Raw genomic sequence first — 21,471 nt, 5'->3', positions numbered from 1 at the left:
CATTTCTGTACATGCTCCAGAGACGGATTCTTTGTTGAAACCATCGGTCCAGTCCTTGATTCTTGTCTCTGTCATGGCATATCATTTCTGTCACTTATTACACTCCGATTCAAATCTTCTAAGTTTATGTTAACCCTGTTTGCCATCCTTATCCATACCGGACATAGGGCTCTGAACCATAAATATATATATATATATATATATATATATATATATATATATATATATATATATATATATATATATTTCAGTCTGGGCCATGATATTGTTTGCTTTTATCAGAATAATCCCATTTACTCTATTCAGTATAACGTAAAGCATCTCCACTTGCATGACTTTGTAAGTGACTACAGTTTATTAATTAGTTCCTGTAGCACTTCCTTGGCTGCCAGACATAAATTAATATTTGTCTTTATTGACATGTATGTATCAATACAAAAAAAGAATGGCCTGTGGTAAAGAACAAAATGAAAATGTGTTCTTGGAAATAATTTGTGGGATCTATACAAAAGGATGGAAATGATTTATTATGTAGTATGTTATTAGTTGCAGGCTGCCCCTCCCTGCACGACTACAAGAAGAGATATGTAACGATACCAGGAAATATGTTTAATTTGCATGTCCTTTGAACAACAAGCTGAATGTATTCAAAACTAAACAAGCAGTGTTCAGTGAAATAGGGACTAACAAGAATTAATTATACTTGCATTCCTTACTCCTAATTTTGATAAATTAAATGGTCTTTCTATCCAATTTATTTCTTGGTAATTGCCCCTGTTTTTTTATGTCTTTGATACTTCAACTGTGACAATTTCTGCTGTAGTTTGTGAGTTTTCTTTACCTGGAAAGAATTGTGTGTTCTCGTTTTGTTTCTTTTTATATTATATAACAAATATACAGGTAAAGTGGAGCCACCTTCATAATGGTCAGAGCAGATATGGTGATCCAGGGATCCAGTGGTGATCCAGTGATCCAGGAGAAGAAATTTCACCAACAGAGTTCCCAAGGGACAAAAAAGAAAACTGTCAGGTAATTTAACCACTTCATTACCCGCCCATAGTCATATGACGTCCGCAGGAGGGATCTCCCATCCTGAGCGGGCATCATATGACGTTCTCGGCTTCCCGGCCATCAAGGGGGGCGTGCGTGCCCACCGCGTTGCTCAGGGCCCAATGCACGTGCTCGGAGGCTGCCATGTCTGCCGGGCACCCGCGATTGCCCGTGAACACAGCAGGACCATGGATCTGTGTGTGTAAACACACAGATCCATGTCCTGTCAGGTGAGAGGAGACTGATGGTATGTTCCCAGTACAGAGGAACACTGATCGGTCTCCTCCCATTGTAAGTCCACACCCCCTATAGTTAGAATCACTAGCTAGGAAACATAATTAAGCTCTCAATCACTCCCTAGTGTTAACCTCTTCCCTGCCAGTCACATTTACACAGTAATCAGTGCAATTTTATAGCACTGATCGCTGTATAAATGTAAATAGTCCCAAAAATGTGTCAAAAGTGTCTGATATGTTAGTCGCAACATCAGAGCCATGAAAAAAAGATTGCTGCCATTACTAGTAAAAAAAATAAAAATAAAAAATTCTAAAAATGTATCTCGTATTTTGCGCAAACCAATCAATATACGCTTATTCCTATTTTTTTTACCAAAAATATGTAGAAGAATACATATCAGCTTAAACTAAGGAAAACATTTTTTTTTTTATAATTGGGATATTTATTATAGCTAAAAGTAAAAAATATTGTGTTTTTTTCAAAAGTGTTGCTCTCCTTTTGTTATAGCGCAAAAAATAAAAAACGCAGAGGTGATCAAGTACCTCCAAAAGAAAGCTCTATTTGTGGGGAAAAAAATTATAAAGATTTGGGTACAGTGTTGCATGGCCGCCCAATTGTCATTCAAAATGCCACAGCGCTGAAAACTAAATATTGGTCTGGGCAGGAAGGGGGTGAAAATGCCCTGTATTGAAGTCATTAACTCTCACATCTACCAAAAAAATTTAATTTTAGATTTGGGTGGACCAATTAAAGGCCACCTTTCCATTAAAAGGAAAGTGAGAGGAGTGAATACAGTATTAAGAACTACTTTCAGTGTACATAGCCACTTCTGTGTCTTTACTTCCTGACTCTGTCTTAATGCAATTTTTTTCTAGGATTTGTGACTTGCACTTCATTTATCTGGGTGTTGGTGAATTTCCCATAGGCTTATAGTACAATTGTAATGTTATACTTACAAATATTCTTTTTTTCTCCCATTTATTTAATAGCTACTGTATATGCTCCTGAAGAAGCGCTACACAACATGCAACATGTAGAGCAAAGTAAAATACTTTTTACATCATCAAACCGCACATCTGCTTTTGAACCATACCTGTGGACATGTATACCATAAGGAATAAGGAATGACTTTCATTTCATCCCTTTGTCTTCTTGTGTACCTATCCGGTTCCATGCAGTAGCGGTATTTTTTATATATTTTGTACGGTATTGTCAATGTGAATTTTTTATAATATGTAGTGATCTCTCTTTTATGTGATTTATTGTAATAAAAATATATTTTTTATTAACTATTGTCGAGTCGTTCCTCCCCCGAGGATTTATTCCACCTTCACCCACTTCCCTACCCTACTTTTCCTCCATTTCTTCCTCTTCCATGGTCATCTCCTGTAACTTTTCTTCCCTATTTATTTGGCTCTTTCCTTTTGGCAGGGTTCAGTAATGGTATGGTTCCCAATCGAGGACTTTGTCTTTAAGTACATCAGCCCATCACAGCTGGTCCTTCTCTTGTGCAAAGATTGCAGGGATTGACACTTTTTAATTTTACTTGGAGATAGTCGCTCCCGCAGTTTTGTTAACGGTAGCTTAATGTTCGCCGCCTCCAGTGAGTGCTGTGTCTAAACTCAACTTTTGAAACCTTTGATCTCTCTACCTGATGCCAGATCAGTCTATGTCTACTTGTATACCATCTACTCTAAGGCTGGGTTCACACTGTTGCGATGTGGGAACGCTGCAAATCCGCTGCGGGTTCCCGCATCGCATGCCTCCCCACGGCAGTTCACACTGCCCTATGCGAACTGCTGGGAGTGTCAGTGAAAAGTTAATGACACCCCCAGATCAGTTTGCATATCACAGTGCGATCTGCAAACTCGGACAGGAATCGGATCGCATGGTGTGAATACCCATGCGATCTGATTCTGCTGCAGACCAAAAAAAGGGTCCTGTGTGAGTTTGGGCCGGATGCGATGCGAATTCAGCCATACTATCTGTATGGCTGAACTCGCATCGCACAGAGATCGCATGTGATTTGCACTGATCTCGTCACCGCAGCAGTGTGAACCCAGCCTAACCGAATTGCTCCTATTTCATTTAGGCATTAGTAAACAAACTTAACAAGAAAAAAAATACCTGAATATGGCATTATTTAAAGTGACACTAAACTCTGGCCTAAAAAAAGTAAATGCTATTTAAGTATGTATTCATAACTCAAGAAAGTCCCTTCTGTTATTCTCAGCCTCCTTGTAATCTCCATTTTTTTTCTTTTATTGCTGCTGTAATCCGACTTCTTGTCTAAGATTGCTACATTCATTCTAAATGGTCCCACTGTATGTAGAATGGTAGCCGTCCTCTTTTCTCACTTCCTGGATGCACTATAGGGTTTGTAATGCATAGAGCAGTTCACATGAATGAAACTAATATACATTGAGGGGGAAAAGGAAACGTTACAAAGAAGCAGAAAAAAAAACCCCAGTAAGAAACGTTTTCATGATAAACAGATTACAGAGCCATTAACCAGTAGATGCCCATGGAATTGTTTGGAGAATAAGGATAGTGTCACTTAAAAAAAAAGGTTTGAATGCATAACATTTTGCAGACAATTAATTGATAGTGTGTTGTATATGGTCACTCTACTGAGGTTTTGTTTTTATGTCTTGCAAATCAACAATCCAAGTTTTAAGTCAGATTTCCCCACTGATTTCCACTGAAAGTATAATATTAATCACAATCCTTGTGTTAAAAGGGCCTTAAATGTATGTAGCAATGTGCATAGAGTTAAATGTATTCGGGGCCATCAGGCAGTACAAAGACGTAGGAGCAGATACCAGTCCATAGATCTTTTCTTGTATATGTCCGGCCAGAATTGTTTTTTCTTTTTGAATAGAGTGGGGAAGGGTAGAGACCTATGCTGAGCTTTTATTGTTATTGGGGCTCCCTTAGGGATATTTAATCTTACTTCCTGTGATGTGAAACTGTTACCACCCCAACAATAAGTGAAGGCAGATCTCTTTAAAAAATGACAAGATAGCAGTACAAACCTGACAGGGGTTCTGATTTCTCCCCACTCCATCCAAAACTAAAAATAATTTTTGACTTGACATACAATTTCTACTACAGTGTCTACTATAATGTTGCAGTCCCGATAAAAATCGCTGATCACCACCATTACCAGTAAGAAAAAAATTAATAATAAAAGTGCCATAAAACTATCTCCTATTTTGTAGATGCTATAACTTTTGCGCAAAACAATCAATAAACGCTTATTGCATTTTTTTTTTACCAAAATTATATAGAAGAATATATATTGACCTAAACTGAGGAAAAAAATGTTATATATATATTTTTGGGGGATATTTATTATAGCAAAAAGTAAAAAAAGAATGTGTTTTTTTTTCAAAATGTATGCTATTTTTTTGTTTATAGCGTAAAAAATAAAAACTGCAGAGGTGATCAAATACCACCAAAAGAAAGCTCTATTTGTGGGCAAAAAAGGACATCAATTTTGTTTGGGAGCCACGTCGCACAGCCGCACAATTGTCAGTTAAAGGGACACAGTGCCAAATCACAAAAAAGTGCTCTGGTCTTTGGCCAGCCAAATGGCCCGGGGCTTAAGGGGTTAAGCCAGCATTACAGGGAAACATTGAATTTCACGTCATCTGAGTTGGGGGTCTCACAAGTTGCATCCTATGCCGCATTAGCGTGAACTGAGCCTAATGTTGCATACACATGATCGGAATTTCGGCCAGCAAAAGACAGATGAGAGCTTTGCATCAGAAAATACGACCGTGTGTATGCTCCATCGGAATTTAGCTGGCCGAATTACCGGCAGAAAAAATTTGAGAGCATGTTCTCAATTTTTCAGACGGAAAAACTTTCTATCGGAAATTTCAATCGTGTTCCAACATGCAAAAACTCACGCATGCTCAGATTCAACTACGATATTGATGCTATTGGCTACTGGGTATTGAACTTCCTTTTTCTAGTGTTGTACGTCACCGCCTTCTTGACGGTCTGAATTTAGTGTGACCGTGTGTATGGAAGACAGCTTGAGAGAAATTCCGTCGGGAAAACCATCAGACCTTTTTCAGATCAAAATTACGATTGTGCGTACGTGGCATAATAGTTTAAAGTAAAGTTTTGCTTTATCAATACTAAGTCCCTATGGTTTTCCATTCTGAGCAATTTAAACCTTAGGGATTTACTGTTCAGGGCATCTTGTATGAGCACCTCGTATGTTATAAATTGTTGTGCATATCCGTCAGCATTCTTTGTATGGGCAACCTCAGCCAGAATAAGTGATTAAGTATCAATAACACGTTAGACATCATGGTACTAGGCTGCCATTGGAGATTTAGTTCAGCAACAGGGTGTCTTCCAGAGATTTAGGCTGCCAATCAAGTTCTATTTGACTACATACAGTATTTTCTGAAGAGGAAATACATCTTAGGGATATAATTTGTTTACTGCAGCTTTCAGATATAGATAACAAGAGTCTAATTTTAGTTCTAAAAAATACTGACTCTAAGCATTCCCCTCAATCACTTTCCTTCCAAGACAAAATCATAACATTGCATGACAGTGACTGACCTGTCTCCCAGCAATAAGAACAGACGCTATCTTCAAACCAAGTTTTCATATAAACTCAAGTGAGCAATTTGACAGAAATAAGGCAAGCAAACTGTGCTATTTATTTCCAGTATAAGAAGCTCAGTAATATGATCTTTGCTGCTGCACCTTTACAAGGCTGTCTTTTATAGCCCTGAGAAAGCAAGCTAACATTTCAATTGTCATAGGCTTGGTTTTCATGCTTACTGTGCATTTTCCTGAAATATACACATTGCAACAAAAAGCTACATTGCCTGTGCTTTTTGTTAATATATTAATAAATACCCGTTTTATTAATATAGGAAGGAAGAAAGCAGGCAGTTTTAGAAAGTAAATGTTTGCTATGCAGGTAGAAGTTAAAACATATACTTTTATGATGTTAGGATACAAAGACATGCTGTCAAATTGGTATCGGCGTTCACCAGTGGAGGGCTGGATAATGTTGGCTAGTAGAGAGCTAGCAAGTCCTGATTTTCAACAGCTTTACCCCCCCAAAGCATAGTCCTAGTTTTGACTACTACTACTTATTGTAACAGTGAAATTTTTTACCAAAAATGACAAAGACCCTGGACAAAAAATTAGCCATTATGTGCTCAATTCTGATAGCATTTTGTACTTTAAATTGGAATTTAAATTGGTTTTTGGGGGCCTTACAACTTAAATAGTGGCCAACCTAGTACCACATCCATCAGTTATTATTATTATTATTATTATACAGGTTTTATATAGCGCCAACAGTTTGCTCAGCGCTTTACAACATGAGGGCAGACATTACAGTTACATTACAATTTGGTACAAGAGGAATCAGCGGGCCCTGCTCGTTAGATCTTACAATCTAAAAAATCTGTTATTTATTAATGAAAACTAAACAAAGATAAAATTGTGGACTTGAAAAGGGACTTAAAGGTGTCATAAGAGACACTAATTATATATTAAAATAGATGCATATTTATTGAACAAACAAAATTAAGATTACAATTTTAAAATAAGATACCATTACAGGTAAATATAATGGTGGATCTATAAAATCTACTTTTTTAATTGTAAGTTTGTTTGTGTAATAAATAAGTATCTATAGTAATATGCAATTGGTGTCTCTCATGATGCCTTTAACCGCTTGCCGACCGCCGCACACTGATGTACGTCGGCAGAATGGCACAGGCAGGCAAATGGGTGTACCTGTACGTCCCTTTAAATTTGCTGCCTGTTTGGCGCGTGCATGGGAGCGTGCCCACGGATCCCAGGAACTCGATGTTTGCCTGCGATTGTGTTGTGGAGAGGTAGGTAAACAAGGCATTTCCCCATTCTGCCTGGTGACATGACAGGAATCTACTGCTCCCTGTCATCAGGAGCAGTGATCGCTGTCATGTCCATGGTAGCCCATCCCCTCTCCGTGGTAGCCCATCCCCCCTGCAGTTAGAATCACTCCCTAGGACACACTTAACCCATTGATCGCTCCCTAGTGTTTAACCCCTCCCCTGCCAGTGCCATTTACACCGTAATCAGTGCATTTTTATAGCATTGATCGTGCCCGCCATAATTTCGCAGTCATGATAAAAATCGCAAATTGCCACCATTAATAATAAAAAAATTTAAAAAAAAATGCCATAAATTTAGCCCCTATTTTGTAGATGCTATAACTTTTTTGCAAACCAATCAATGTATGCTTATTGCGAATTTTTATTTATTTTTACCAAAAATATGTAGAAGAATACATATTGGCCTAAACTGAGTAAATAAATGCGTTTTTTTTATATATATATTTTTTGGGGGATATTTATTATAGCAAAAAGTAAACAATATAGCTTTTTTTTTTTAAATTGTCACTCTTTTTTGGTTTATAGCACAAAAAATAAAAAACGCAGAGGTGATCAAATACCACCAAAAGAAAGCTCTATTTGTGGAACAAAAAAATATGTCAATTTTGTTTGGGTACAACGTCGCACGACCGTGCAATTGTCAGCTAAAGCTACGCAGTGCCAAATCGCAAAAAATGCTCTGGTCAGGAAGGGGGGTGAAATCTTCTGGGATGGACGTGGTTAAATTCCACGCTCTGGTCAGGAAGGGGTGAAATCTTCTGGGATGGACGTGGTTAAATTCCACGCTCTGGTCAGGAAGGGGGTGAAATCTTCTGGGACGGACGTGGTTAAATTCCACACTCTGGTCAGGAAGGGGGTGAAATCTTCTGGGACGGACGTGGTTAAATTCCACACTCTGATCAGGAAGGGGGTGAAATCTTCTGGGACGGACGTGGTTAAAGTCCACATTTTTATCTCTGTTTGGTTTGCATTTATAAATAACTGATGAATGTGGAACTAGGTTGGCTTCTATTTAATTTGTAAGGCCCCCCCCAAAAAAAAAAAAAAAAAACTATTTAAATTCCAATTTGTAGTACAAAATGCTACCAGAATTGAGCACGTTACTATTCATTTTGACTAGGTTCTTTGCAATCTTTGGAATTAATAGTATTAAATAGTAATAGTTGTATTGTAATGTCTACCCTAATGTTGTAAAGCACTGCGTAAACTGTCAGCGCTATATAAATCCTGTATAATAATAATATAATAATAAATCATAATAATAATAGTCAAAACTAGGACTTTTAGGAGGCTGTTTATTTTCCCTAGCTTTTATACAGAAATGAATCCGATTATGCTGACTCCTTTTCTGAAGTATCAGTGGAAGCTACTGAATATTTGTCTACATAGGCCTTCTAGAAATTTTAGATAGATACCATGAGCGGGTGTATATCCTGTGGGCTGTGTAACATTCAGGGAGAAGTGCAGACATTTGTAGAATAGTACAGCCCAGGGGAACTTGGATCCTTTTCCAGCCCTCCCCTGCTGGCCCCTACCTCTTAGCTTTGCCTCTTCAATAATATGAAACAATTAGAATTTTTTTTTAACACGAGGCATGCCCTAATTTTCTTTAGACAACTCTGGGCACTGCTTTAGAAAGTGCATCAAAGTGTACCAAATCCATGTTGTTAAAGCTGTCTGCAATTATCGGAAAAAACAAGAAAGAATAGTAGAAATAATTAGCCACTTTACAGGCAGAACGGAGACAGGTTATACCGTGTTCTGTCAAGAAGAAAGTGGCTCAGGGCACGGGGTTTTGGTGTAATCCAAGCAGAAAACATCTCCTCGGTTTCCTAACATCATGCAAACTGATAAAATAAACACAAACTACATACGGTATCTGATTTTGTCTGGTTATTGAGGAATCAGTAACTGAGCTGAAATTTAACTGCTGTGCAAATAAGGCAGCACCAGCAACTTTTTCTTAGGCTATTTCATTTTGTATCAAAAACACCATTTAAATAAAATATAGTAACATTATGCCTCTTCAGCCCACACTGATCTTCTGATATGCTTCTGGAAAAAAACGATCAAATGTACTTACTGAAATAAGATACAAAATAAATAAAAAAAGTACCAGTTTAAAAGCATACAGTGGCACCAGCTGACTAAGCAGTAGTAAGCTGCAATGTGAGTTTTACATGCCAATGCTTAGCACCAGTTAGTCAGTCCCTTAGAAAACCATTCCTCATCATGCATAGCCAGCATGTAGGAGCATATAGTGACATGGCTCTGCCTAAGATGTTAGGAAAGTTTCTATTATTAGAGGAACACAGTCTTTAGGTTGTGTCTTTAGCTTATTTTTTCTTTTTTTTTTTTTGCATTGATCAATCAATCAAAACACATGGGCCTTTCAATAATTCAGTGCAAAGAGCAAATCAGTTCAGCAATATATGGTAATCTGATTTTAATTTCTCGAATCATGTCAACTATAGTCTGTTACCTATATAGTAGGACGGGTGGTTTTGGTGTGGTACCTAAATAGAATGTTATAAAGACCAGGGGTTTAGGAAAAATGATTAAACCTTCGCCCCAGTCTGAGGTCCAGAGCACTCTGGAGCAGGCTTTCATGAAGGTTGTCTCTGTACATTTCTGCATTATATTACGTGAGGATCTCCCAATTAAAACTCCCAGATAGCTACCAAAATTTTGACAAAATAGGACCATTAACAATCATCTTGAAATTAAGATAAGGTCCTTTCAATGTACAGTGCATCCGGAAAGTATTCACAGCGCCTCACTTTTTCCACGTTTTGTTATATTACAGCCTTATTCCAAAATCAAATAAATTCATTATTTTCTTCAAAATTCTACAAACAATACCCCATAATGACAACATGAAAGAAGTTTGTTTGAAATCTTTGCAAATTTATAATAAAATAAAAAAATCACATGTACATAAGTATTCACAGCCTTTGCTCAATACTTTGTTGAAGCACCTTTGGCATCAATTACAGCGTTAAGTCTTTTTGAGTATGATGATACAAGCTTGGCATGCCTATTTGGGCAGTTTCTCCCATTCTTCTTTGCAGGACCTCTCAAGGTCCATCAGGTTGGATGGGGAGTGTCGGTGCACAGCCATTTTCAGATCTCTCCAGAGATATTCAATCGGGTTAAAATCTTGGCTCTGGTTGGGCCACTGAAAGACATTAACAGAGTTGTCCTGTAGCCACTCCTGTGTTATCTTGGCTGTGTGCTTAGGGTTGTTGTCCTGTTGGAAGATGAACCTTTGCCCCAGTCTGAGGTCCAGAGCACTCTGGAGCAGGTTTTTATCACGGTTGTCTATGTACATTGCTACATTCTTCTTTCCCTCATTCCTGACTAGTCTCCCATTTGCTGACGTTGAAAAACACTCCCACAGCATGATGCTGCCACCACCATGCTTCACTGTAGGGATGATATTGGCCAGGTATGAGTGGTTCATGATTTCCTCCAGACATGGCACTTGTCATTCAGACAAAATAGTTCAATCTTTCTTTCATAATACCAGAGATTTTTATTTCTCATGGTCTAAGAGTCCTTCAGGTGCCTTTTGGAAAACTCCAGGGGGGCTGTCGTGTGCCTTTTACTGAGGAGTGGCTTCCGTCTGGCCACTATACTATACAGGCCTGATTGGTGGAGTGCTGCAGAGATGGTTGTTCTTCTGGAAGTTTCTCCTCTCTCCACAGAGAGACGCTGGAGCTCTGTCAGAGTGGCTAAGGCCCTTCTCCTCCGAACACTCTGGTCGGGCGGCCCGCTTAAGGAAGAGTTCTGATTGCTCCAAACTTCCATTTACAGATGATGGAGGCCACCAGGGCGGCCCATTCATTAGGGGTGCCGCCCCCTCTATATGCAATGGATAGATTCATGCATAGCATGAATCTATCTACAGCCACCATGGTTTCCCTCTATTCATGTGTCCTGCCCCTTTTGGGTCACCAAGGATATGAATTATAGCGGGCAGTTTTTTTTCTGAAGAACATGATTAGAGTCATAGGCTCTAATAGGCTTCAAAATAGGGTGTACTCGGGACGCAGAGCATTATGTCTGGAGCCCAACCAGGTGTCTTGCAACACTTATCCTCCTCTCGGCCAATTGGGAAGCAGGTATGAAACCTGTTTCCCAATTGGCCAAAACGTCAGGCCATCCTATTGGACACCTAGTGCCGGGAGGAGGAGATAGGAGACACCTCGGAAGCTGCTCCAGGAAAGGACACTGGAGCAGCTTTCCCCCCGAGCTCACCACACTCTTACCACCCGCATCCAGGGTAAGGACAGTAGGTTGGGGCTGTGTTTGTGCCACAAGAGGGTAGTGCTGCTCCACTGGTGGCCCGGGGGGGGGGGGGTTGTTTGCCACCCCCCCAAGAAAAACCCCACCAGCTGCCACTGGAGGCCACTGTGCTCATTGGGACCGTCAATGCTGTGAAATTTTTCTGTACCCTTCCCCAGATTTGTGTCTCAATATAATCCTGTCTCAGAGGTCTACAGACAATTCATTGGACTTGGTGACTTGGTATGTGCTCTGACATGCACTGTTCACTGTGAGACCTTAATAGATATATAAACAGGTGTAAATCATGCCCAATCAACTGAATTTACCACAGGTGGACTCCAATCAAGTTGTAGAAACATCTTAAGCACCTGAGCTCAATTTGAGCATTATGGCAAAGGGTGTGAATACTTATGTACATGTGACTTTTACATTTTTTTTATTTTTTATAAATTTCCAAAGATTTCAAGCAAACTTCTTTCAAGTTGTCATTATGGGGTATTGTTGGTAGAATTTTGGGGAAAATAATGCATTTAATCTATTTTGGAATAAGGCTGTAACATAACAAAATGTGGAAAAAGTGAAGTGCTGTGAATACTTTCCAGATTAGCTGTATATAGTTTACCTGAAGATGAAAAAACAAAAACTGGAGTCTCACTTTAAAGCAGAACTAAACCCATGCATTTAACCATTTTCCAAAACCGTTACAATCAGGGTATGTGACTGTTACCGTTACTAGTGCACGTATGTCAACACTCACCTGAACTGTCAAGGCATCAAATGGTTGCTGCCATATCTAATTGCAAGTGCAGGCACCATGGCAGCTGCAGTCCAAACAGAGGCTAAGATGGCAGCTTAATTTTCTTGGCTTTAAATGATAGGAGGGTTTAGTTCCCCTTTAAGGTCCAGGAATGGAGTCCTGTATCACTGATAGTGGGGATATGACATGTGTTGCTCTCCATTGTAAATGGATTAACATTTTTTTTTTTTTTTTAACAGCTGACAGAGGAGAGAAAGCTATATAGATGTAATTTATAGTTATTGCACTGCATCAGTTTAATGCCTATGTATAAAATGGGCAAAAGACACAGACCATTACTTTTTAGAGCAAAAAAAGACATAAGCACCCAGAGGTCAAACTAGGATGCTCCATGTGTCTTGTGTTTATTACTATTGTTATAGCAGATGTCACAATGTAAAATGTTTATTTCATCTCCCACTGAATTCTCAATAGAACATTTGTGTTCCTATCTTAGGCTGGCACAGTCACAATAGCCTGTCAGGCTGGCACCATGATACGGCCTGTAACATATGGTTTGAACTACCAATGCATGCTAGCTTTCACAAACCTTGTAAAAAGCTATTGCTCCTTCTATCTTCTGCTCGGTTGATTGCAGGTTAAAAAGCATTGGACAAAGACATGACACATTACAGACAGAGCACAAAACACAATACCATCAACACAGATACAGAAATGTCATATGCAGTAATAGCTGGAGATGATGGACTGGTGATTACAACACAAAACATTGAATATCTTGTTTTTTTTTGTGGTTTTTTTTTTTAACGTTACAGATCATTAGCATTCAGTGCACTGGAATCTGTGAATTTAGTGCTTTGTTTTTTTCTTAACTTATTGCAATACGGTTTATTACTGTTTTCTAAGATCAAATACTGATGTGAATTCATTGTTAAATAGGCATATTGCTAATGATCTTTAAATCTATTCTGATAAAAACCACACACAATATATATCAAGGGTCTTACCTCCTTCCCACCCATATTTTCAAACATCTTTTCCAGTTGGACTCTTAGCTGTTGAATGTTGTTCATCAGTATACAGGCCTGAAAATGATATCATGAAAATGATGAAAATTATTATTTCTATATAAACAATTTATCAGCATTTTGTGTTTTTTGGTAGTGTGGATAGTTACATCTCCATGAGATACCAAGGCTATTTATGTGAAGGTATTTACTAAGAGCATCGGTATTTGCTTTTAGACACAGGCTTATGCCTAAGCTTAAAGTGTATGTTACACCAACAGTTCATATTTCAGATATATGAGTTTCTGATACCAAATACTTGTATGAAAAGTATACTTTCTTTGAATTGCTTTCTTTGCGTGAAATACCTGGTGATCCTGCCAGTCCCCCTGCATTCCTATTTTAAACTGAACATGCTAGGAATGGAAGCACCTCCATCACAGTGTGGTCAGTTTTCGTCTTTGCATTCTACTTGGGGGCACAGCCTGCCTGTAATCTAGTGGTCAGATTTCTGCTGACACGCCCCCTCTCTTTACTATGAAGATCAGTGTACTGCTGTTTCTCTGCCTCCCGCTGAGGTATCCACCCACAGCTCTCTAATCCCCTTATGCAGCTATTAACTGAGGTCATGTGATCGCTTTAAAAGAAAAAAAGATAAACAGAATGGGTTGTTTTACAACATACTCTTTTAACCACTTCAGCCCCAGACCATTTTGCTGGCCAAAGAACAGACCACTTTTTGCGATTCGGCACTGCGTCGCTTTAACTGACAATTGTGCGGTCGTGCGACGTGGCTCCAAAACAAAATTGACGTCCTTTTTTTCCCACAAATAGAGCTTTCTTTGATGGTATTTGATCACCCCTGCGGTTTTTATTTTTTGCGCTATAAACAAAAATAGAGCGACAATTTTGAAAAAAACGCATTATATTTTACTTTTTGTTATAATAAATTTCCCCCAAAAATATATAAAAAAACATTTTGCCCCTCAGTTTAGGCCGATACGTATTCTTCTACATATTTTTGGTAAAAAAAAATTGCAATAAGCGTTTATTGATTGGTTTGCGCAAAAGTTATAGTGTTTACAAAATATGGGATAGTTTTATGACATTTTTATTAATAATTTTATTTTTTACTAGCAATAGCCGCGATCAGCGATTTTTATTGTGATTGCGACATTATGGCGGACACATCGGACATTTTTGACACATTTTTGGACCATTGTCATTTATACATCAATCACTGCTATACAAATGCACTGATTCCTGTGTAAATGATACTGGCAGTGAAGGGGTTAACCAGTGGGTGGCAGTGTAGGGGTTAAGTGTTCCTAGGGGTGTGTTACTAACTGTGGGGGGCTGGGCTTTCTTTTAGTGAACACTGATCTCTGCTCCAATCACATGGAGCAGAGATCAGCGTCACTTGTTGCTAGGCAGAACATAGAGATGCTGTTTACAATGGCATCTCCCAGTTTAGCCGCCCCGTGAGATGATCGTATGTATGCCCGCGGTGATCGAGTCCGCGGGACCCGCGACCAGACTCACGGGGGCCCCGACCAGCACGCGAGTGCGCCGCTGGCGGCGCGCTCGCAATGGCAGGGCGGCATTTAAAATTGGACGTACCTGTACGCTAATATGCCTGCCCGTGCCATTCTGCCGATGTACATCGGCGTGCGCCGGTCGGGAAGTCATTAAAGGACAGAGCTGCATATTATTAAAATGCATTTAGCATACATTTCTTGCGCATGCAATTTAAAAAAGTTTGGACATTTAGGTGTAAGTTTCCATGACATATGCTTTTTGTATGTTTATTGCCTTTTCCTTCTAGTCTTGAATATGTATGTTGCACATTGAGATGCAGTGAATTGTTGTTGCCAAAACATTTTGTTTTGTTTTGGATAGAGCTGGGAATGGTCAGAGCCCCTGTCAGGTTTTTATTGCCATCTGTCCCTATTAGTAAGATTTCTGCAATGTAGATAGAGATACATATATAGAAAATAAAATTTTATTGGGTTAAGGCTGCTTTCACACCGAGGCGTCAGCGGTAAAGTGCTGATATTTTTAGCAGCGCTTTACCATAGTTTTTGCGGAGGTTTTTGCCCGCTAGCACGGCACATTTAACCCCCCGCTAGTGGCCAAAAAAGGGTTAAAATGACGTGCAAAGCACCACTGCAGCGGCGGTTTGGCTGTGCTGCCCATTTATTTCAATGGGCAGGTGAGTCAAAGATGCTGCTTGCAAGAGTTTTTTTTAATGTCCTGCCAGCGCATCGCTTCAGTGTGAAAGCACTCGGGCTTTCACACTGAGACTGCAGGGGAGCCATTTTGCAAGTGCTTTTTAGGTGCTATTTTTTAACCCAAAAGCGCCTGAAAAACTTCTCAGTGTGAAAGAGATCTAAAGAAAGTTTAGTCGTTCTTACACTGGGGGTTATTTATTAAAATGGGGGTGATTTATAAAATCTGGTGCAGTTCTGCACAGAAACCAATCAGCTTCCAAGTTTTCCAACTTCAACGTTTTTTTATCAAAACTTAACCACCGGAAGGTTTTACCCCTTAATGACCAAGCCATTTTTTGCAATACAGTACTGCCTTACTTTGACAATTGAGCAATCATGCGACACTGTACCCAAATTAATTGCATGTCCTATTTTTCCCAGAAATAGAGCTTTCTTTTGGTGGTATTTGATCACCTCTGCATTTTTTTTTTGTGCTATAAACAAAAAAAGAGCAACAGTAAAAAAAAAAAAAAAAAAAAAAAAAAAAAATTACTTTCTGCTATCATACATATTTAACAAAATAAATAAAAAAATTGAATATCTTTCTCAATTTTGGCCAATATGTATTCTACAAATTTTTGGTAAAACCAATCCTAATAAGCATATATTGATTGGTTTGCACAAAAATGAGGGTGTCTACAAACTATGGAATAGATTTATGGACTTTTATTTTATTTTTTATTGTTTTTCCTGCTAATTGGAAACGATCAATGATTTTTAGCAGGACTGCAATATTACGGCAGACAAATCTGACACTAAGTGACACTTTTTGGGGACTAGTGACACCAATACAGTGATTAGTGCAAAAAAAATGCACAGTTACTGTATAAATGACACTGGCAGGGAAGGGGTTGACATAAGGGGCGATCAAAGGGTTAAGTGTGTTCCCTGGGTGTGTGTGATATCAATGTTCTTGCTTACAAGGAACAGAAGATCTCTGTGTACTTCCCTCTCAGAATGAGGACCTGCTTGTTTACCCCGTTCTGCCTCTCTGTGGAGCGACATTGGGTCAGCCAGGCCCAGGCCAGGGCTCCCACTCAGTACAGTATCTATTGCATGAAATGACATACAGGTATGTTGTTTTGAGCAATAGAGCTGTGGTGAGGGGGGGGGGGGGGGGGTCTTTAGGTGGTAATTGAACAAGCTGAAGTTAGAAGCTGATTGGCTGCAGCTGCACCAGATTTTGCATTCTCCAGTTTTAGTAAATCAACCCCTATGTTTTTACTGCTGTCTGTGCTTTGACATGATGATGCTGTGATGACCTTGTCCGCCATGTATTTTGTCTCTGGGACAAGAAATTAGGGTTAATATATCTACAAAGGGATCACAGATAGTAAAAAAAAAATGAAAAAGAAGTTGTAACTCTTGATTGTAGTCTAATACAAAAATGTTGGCTGGGGTAAAACTCAACATCGTATAGTAATAATATAAATTTTGTACTGTATGTTAAAGTGGTTGTAAACGCTGATATATATACCCAGTGAAGTGAATAACCTCTGGTGATACAGAGATAAAAAAAATCCTCATACAAAGCCGCACCTGTTTATCTGCAGTGTTCTGTTCTTTACATTCATTCAAAGAAACGGGGGCAGAGACCTGATACTACATACTGCAGAGCTAAGTGAGGAGAGCTCTGAGAGCTAATTGGAGGGAACAGACCTAAGGCTGTCAATGTCCCTCCCCGTCAGCATTTTTATCTTAGGGTCAGGAAAACGTATCACAACTGATTAATTCTGTTAGCAGAAGAATGGAGCAGCAGACAGAAATGACACTTAGTGCTCTTAACTGAAACAAGTACACACTATACATCAGGGATATGCAATTAGCAGACCAGCTGTTGCAAAACGACAAGTCCCATCATGCCTCTGCCTCATGCTTGTGGCTGTCATATTCTTGCTATGCCTCATAGGACTTGTAGTTCTGCAACAGCTCGAGGTCCTGCATATCCCTGCAATAGAGGGACAGGCTTTGTTCATATTTCATGTCTGAGATTTACAATCCCTTTAAATGCATTTTCATATCGTGAACATGAGCTGATCTCAAAGTAAAAGTTCTTGAAAACTCAAAGATCTGCAGTACGTGATCATTTCCAAGCTTTTTTGAGTATACAAATTAATTTACTGTTGAAGTTGGTGACATGGAGTATGTAGGTTATTGATATATATGGTTTGTTGAATACATACATATATGACCTTAAGCCCTGATATGGTGTAGCCAAAACAAATATGACTCAAATTCCACCATATCACAGTTACAAAGTAGTAATAATAATAATTTATTTTATTATTAATAATGATTATTATATTATTATAAAGTTTTTGTTGATGTGATCATTCAAGAGAAAGATTAGCCAAGCGTTGCTATAATTCTGGGTAAATAGTGGTTTCTTCAGTCTGTTTTTAAAAACACCCAGTTGGGGTGCTTACCGGACAATGGATGTCAGTGAGTTCCACATTGTAAGTATGCATGATAGAATGCATTTGATTCAAAAGATTTTGAGGTGCCTTTGGACTTGTGTAATTTTCCTTTTTCTGAGGAGGGACCTTGTGGGACTATGGGTTCTGTTAGTTCTGTCAAAAAGCATGGGGCCAAGTTATTTAGAACTTTATAATTAAATAGACGGATTGTAAACGATATGCTCTATTTGATTAAAAGTCATAGTAGGGAGTGAAGAATCGGGGTGATGTGGCAGTGGCGAGGTTGGTGGGTGAGTAACCTGGCTGCTACATTTTGTACCAGATGGATTATGTACCAGATGCAGTTCTTTCTCCGGGTGTCTGAAATAGAGGAAGTTGCAGTAGTTCAGTCTTGATTATATAAAAGCATGGATTCATCTTGGCATATGCTCTGCTGGAATCAGATGTTTAAAGTCTTTGGATATCCCTGAGATGGTGGAAAGATAGGTGATACCTTTTGCATAATCGATAGGACAGCATCTAGGATCACGCCTAGGCTGTGCACACGGCGGTCTAAGAACATACAATTTGTATTCCCAAGGTTTGAACCTGCTTGATGTATTTGTGGCCACTGTAATGTTTGCCTCTGCCCCACCAATCAAAAACATTTCTGTCTTGTCTGGGTTCAGCTTAAGCCAGTTTATCCACTCTTGAACATCATCTTGGTCAAAGGATAACCTGTTTGGTTTGAAGAACGTGTCGAGTTCAGTTTCATCTGCATAGCAATGGTAGCTAAGGGCATGGTATTAGATGTTTTATTTTCCAATAAGACAAATGACAGAATAAAGCTGTGTGGAATCCTGTAATGTAATGGAAGTGAAGGGGATAAGTGGTGTCCCGCTGTAACCCTTTGTGATTTCCTTGACAAGAAGGATTTGAGCGAGCTGAGTCCTGCGCCCTCTAGACCACAGAGCAGCTTTAGGTGATTCAATAATGCATCAAATACATCAGGAAGATTAAGGAAGATAAGCATGGAGCATTCTCCCATGTCTCTAGCCATTAATATAGTCGAACCAGTGCTGTTCCTGTTCTGTGTTTTTTTCCACCAGATCATCATTTTTGTTATTTGGATACCAGGCCTCCAGCATGCTAGTGTTTGCCTTTTCAATAGCCTTTCCTAAAAAGTGAAGGTTTGACACTTGTCTGTAGTTGGTCAGGACAGAAGCAATGGAGTCAAAAGCAGAAGTGACCATGTTGTTGTTAAAGTATAAATAAAGTCAAAACTTTATTTGTTCTAGTTTTGGACATTGTGGAAATTGATTACCTGTCTGATTTTTATTGCTACCTCCCCTGTTAGGGAAATTCATCCCCTCTAATTCTTGTCCTGTTTACCATTATCATTAAAAGTGTAAGTAAAAGAAAACCATACATCTTGGGTTGTCCCTTAGAATAGTAATAGAAGGGAAATCTTCCAATGTGGACAGTTTTGGTGATGGGGGGGGGGGGGTCCCAGAGCTTACGCTATGTAAAGATTGCAGTCTTAGGCCGCGTACACACGCGCGGACTGTTGGCCCAACTTTGTCCGTCCAACAGTTTGAGCGAACAGTCCGCTCAAACTTAGCATGGACGGACATGGCCACACACGACGGACGAACAGTTTGCTGAAACCGTGCGCGATGACGTGAACGGCACGTACGACGGGACGAAAAATACGACTTCCTATACACTGCAATGCAACCTTCCGACGTGGAAATCCTTTCTGAGCATGCGCGAGACTTAGTTGGCCGAACAAGCCTACACACGAGCGAACAGTCCGCTGAAACAAGGTTTCAGCGGACAGTTTTTCGGAATTTCCGTAAGACCTTGTTCGGCCAACTGTCCGCTGAAACTGTCCGCTGAAGCCCCACACACGAGCGGACTGTCCGCCCAAACACTGTTCAGCGGACAAGGTTGGGCGAACAGTCCGCGCGTGTGTACGCGGCCTTAATGGGCTATATATCTAGATGGAAGAGCAGCACAGAGGTGTACAAGATGCTAAAATGATTATACCAACTGAGTTTTTAGGTTGATTTACTTATTTACTTGAGTTAGAGTATTTCTTTTCTGCAGAAAGGCTTTTCCACTACCTATTGGTTGGTGTATGAGTAACCTTTTGTGCCCTCAGTCATACCAGTATGACTTCAGGTGCGACATACGATTTACAAATTGTACCTGAAGTAGCATCTAATGTATTTCTATGGCAGTGTCTTAATAGTTACAATTTCAAGTAGAACTATTTGAGAAGTAATTTACATATTACTTTTTCAGGACTTCAGCACGATTTCACTGCCATAGACTATAATGTAAATCATGCTGCGAATCGTACCTGTGTCCTTATCAGCACTACTTGAGCCTGAAAGAAGTGAAAGATTAATCTTTGCTAGTTAAAATAGTTTTTGTATGCCTGTCTTCCTCTGCACCCCTATGGCTCTTTTTTTTTTAAACTCCAAGAGACTTTAGGATGGTAATAATGGATCATGTCCCCAATTTAGCTAGGGATGCTTTCAGCTTTGGTGGCAACTCTGCACATGCTCAGTTTTCAGCAAGTTTCTATGCTGAACATTTCCTCCCAATCACATCTAGGCAGCCCATGTGACTATAGAGCCAAACATGTGGGTGTATACACAGTGACAAATGACAGCCAACTCCTTCCCCCATCCTCAATGCCCCCTAAGCAGCTAAACACAACGGCGGCAGAATATTACATGTAGATTAGAAGAGGCTTCACCTCCCTCTTATTCTTAGCCCTTGTACACACGGTCGGAGATTCCGAAAACCAAATCCGTCGGAGTAATTCCGACAGATTAATTCCGGAAGAGGTCCGGAAGTGATGTTGCATACACACGGTCGGACAAAGTTGTCGGAAAATCCGATTGTACATAACATGATGGCGTTATTTCGTTACGACGGGACTATGTTCAGGCTAGTAGCCAATAGCTTTGGTCTAGGAATTTGATCTGAGCATGCGTGGCACTTTGTCTGTCGGAGTAGGCTACACATGATCGGAGTATGTCCGATCGGAGCATTTTGTCTGAAAATTTTACCGGCAAGTTGGAAAAGTTGTTCCGTCGGATATTCCGACAGAAACAGTCCGATGGAGACCACACACAGTCGGAATATCCGACAAAGCGGTCCGATAGGACACATTCCGTCGGAATCTCCGACCATGTGTACAAGGGCTAAGACTCAGTCTTGAGGGACATGACACAGCCTGGGACTGGCAGAAATCTGCCCACACCATGTTATTGCCAAAAAAGAATAAATATTTCATTTCAAATATATATTTGTATGACAATTTAAAACAGTTAATTGATATTATTTATTTATTTTTACTCTGTATTCCAAAGGCTGTTTTTTTTTTTTCATTTAGAAACTGTGACCAGCAGCAGAGGACTAGAAGCCGCTCCTACATATGTTTCCCTGTAGACAGGCTGGGAAAGATCTGGCTCATGTGACAGCTGTATATCAATTAGTAAAAAGGTATTTAAATTCTATCTGATAAAA

The 21,471-nt window shown here is 39.5% G+C and overlaps 1 protein-coding gene across 1 annotated transcript in view; it reads right to left on the bottom strand.

Moving 5' to 3' along the window:
- The window catches only part of UNC13C (unc-13 homolog C), an 857,791-nt gene that overhangs the window by 168,673 nt on the left and 667,647 nt on the right, over positions 1–21,471 (bottom strand). The window contains exon 25 of the mRNA XM_077472480.1: positions 13,263–13,340. Coding sequence (XP_077328606.1) covers positions 13,263–13,340 — 78 coding nt within the window. The remainder of the gene's footprint in view (positions 1–13,262; positions 13,341–21,471) is intronic.

The sequence above is a fragment of the Lithobates pipiens genome, unplaced genomic scaffold (genome assembly GCF_037356315.1).
Source record: "Lithobates pipiens isolate NorthernLeopardFrog02 unplaced genomic scaffold, aLitPip1_a1.2 Scaffold_8, whole genome shotgun sequence".
Classification (NCBI taxonomy): domain Eukaryota; kingdom Metazoa; phylum Chordata; class Amphibia; order Anura; family Ranidae; genus Lithobates; species Lithobates pipiens.
Note: the sequence above shows the minus strand (reverse complement) of the source record. Positions and strands in the feature narration are given on the sequence as shown.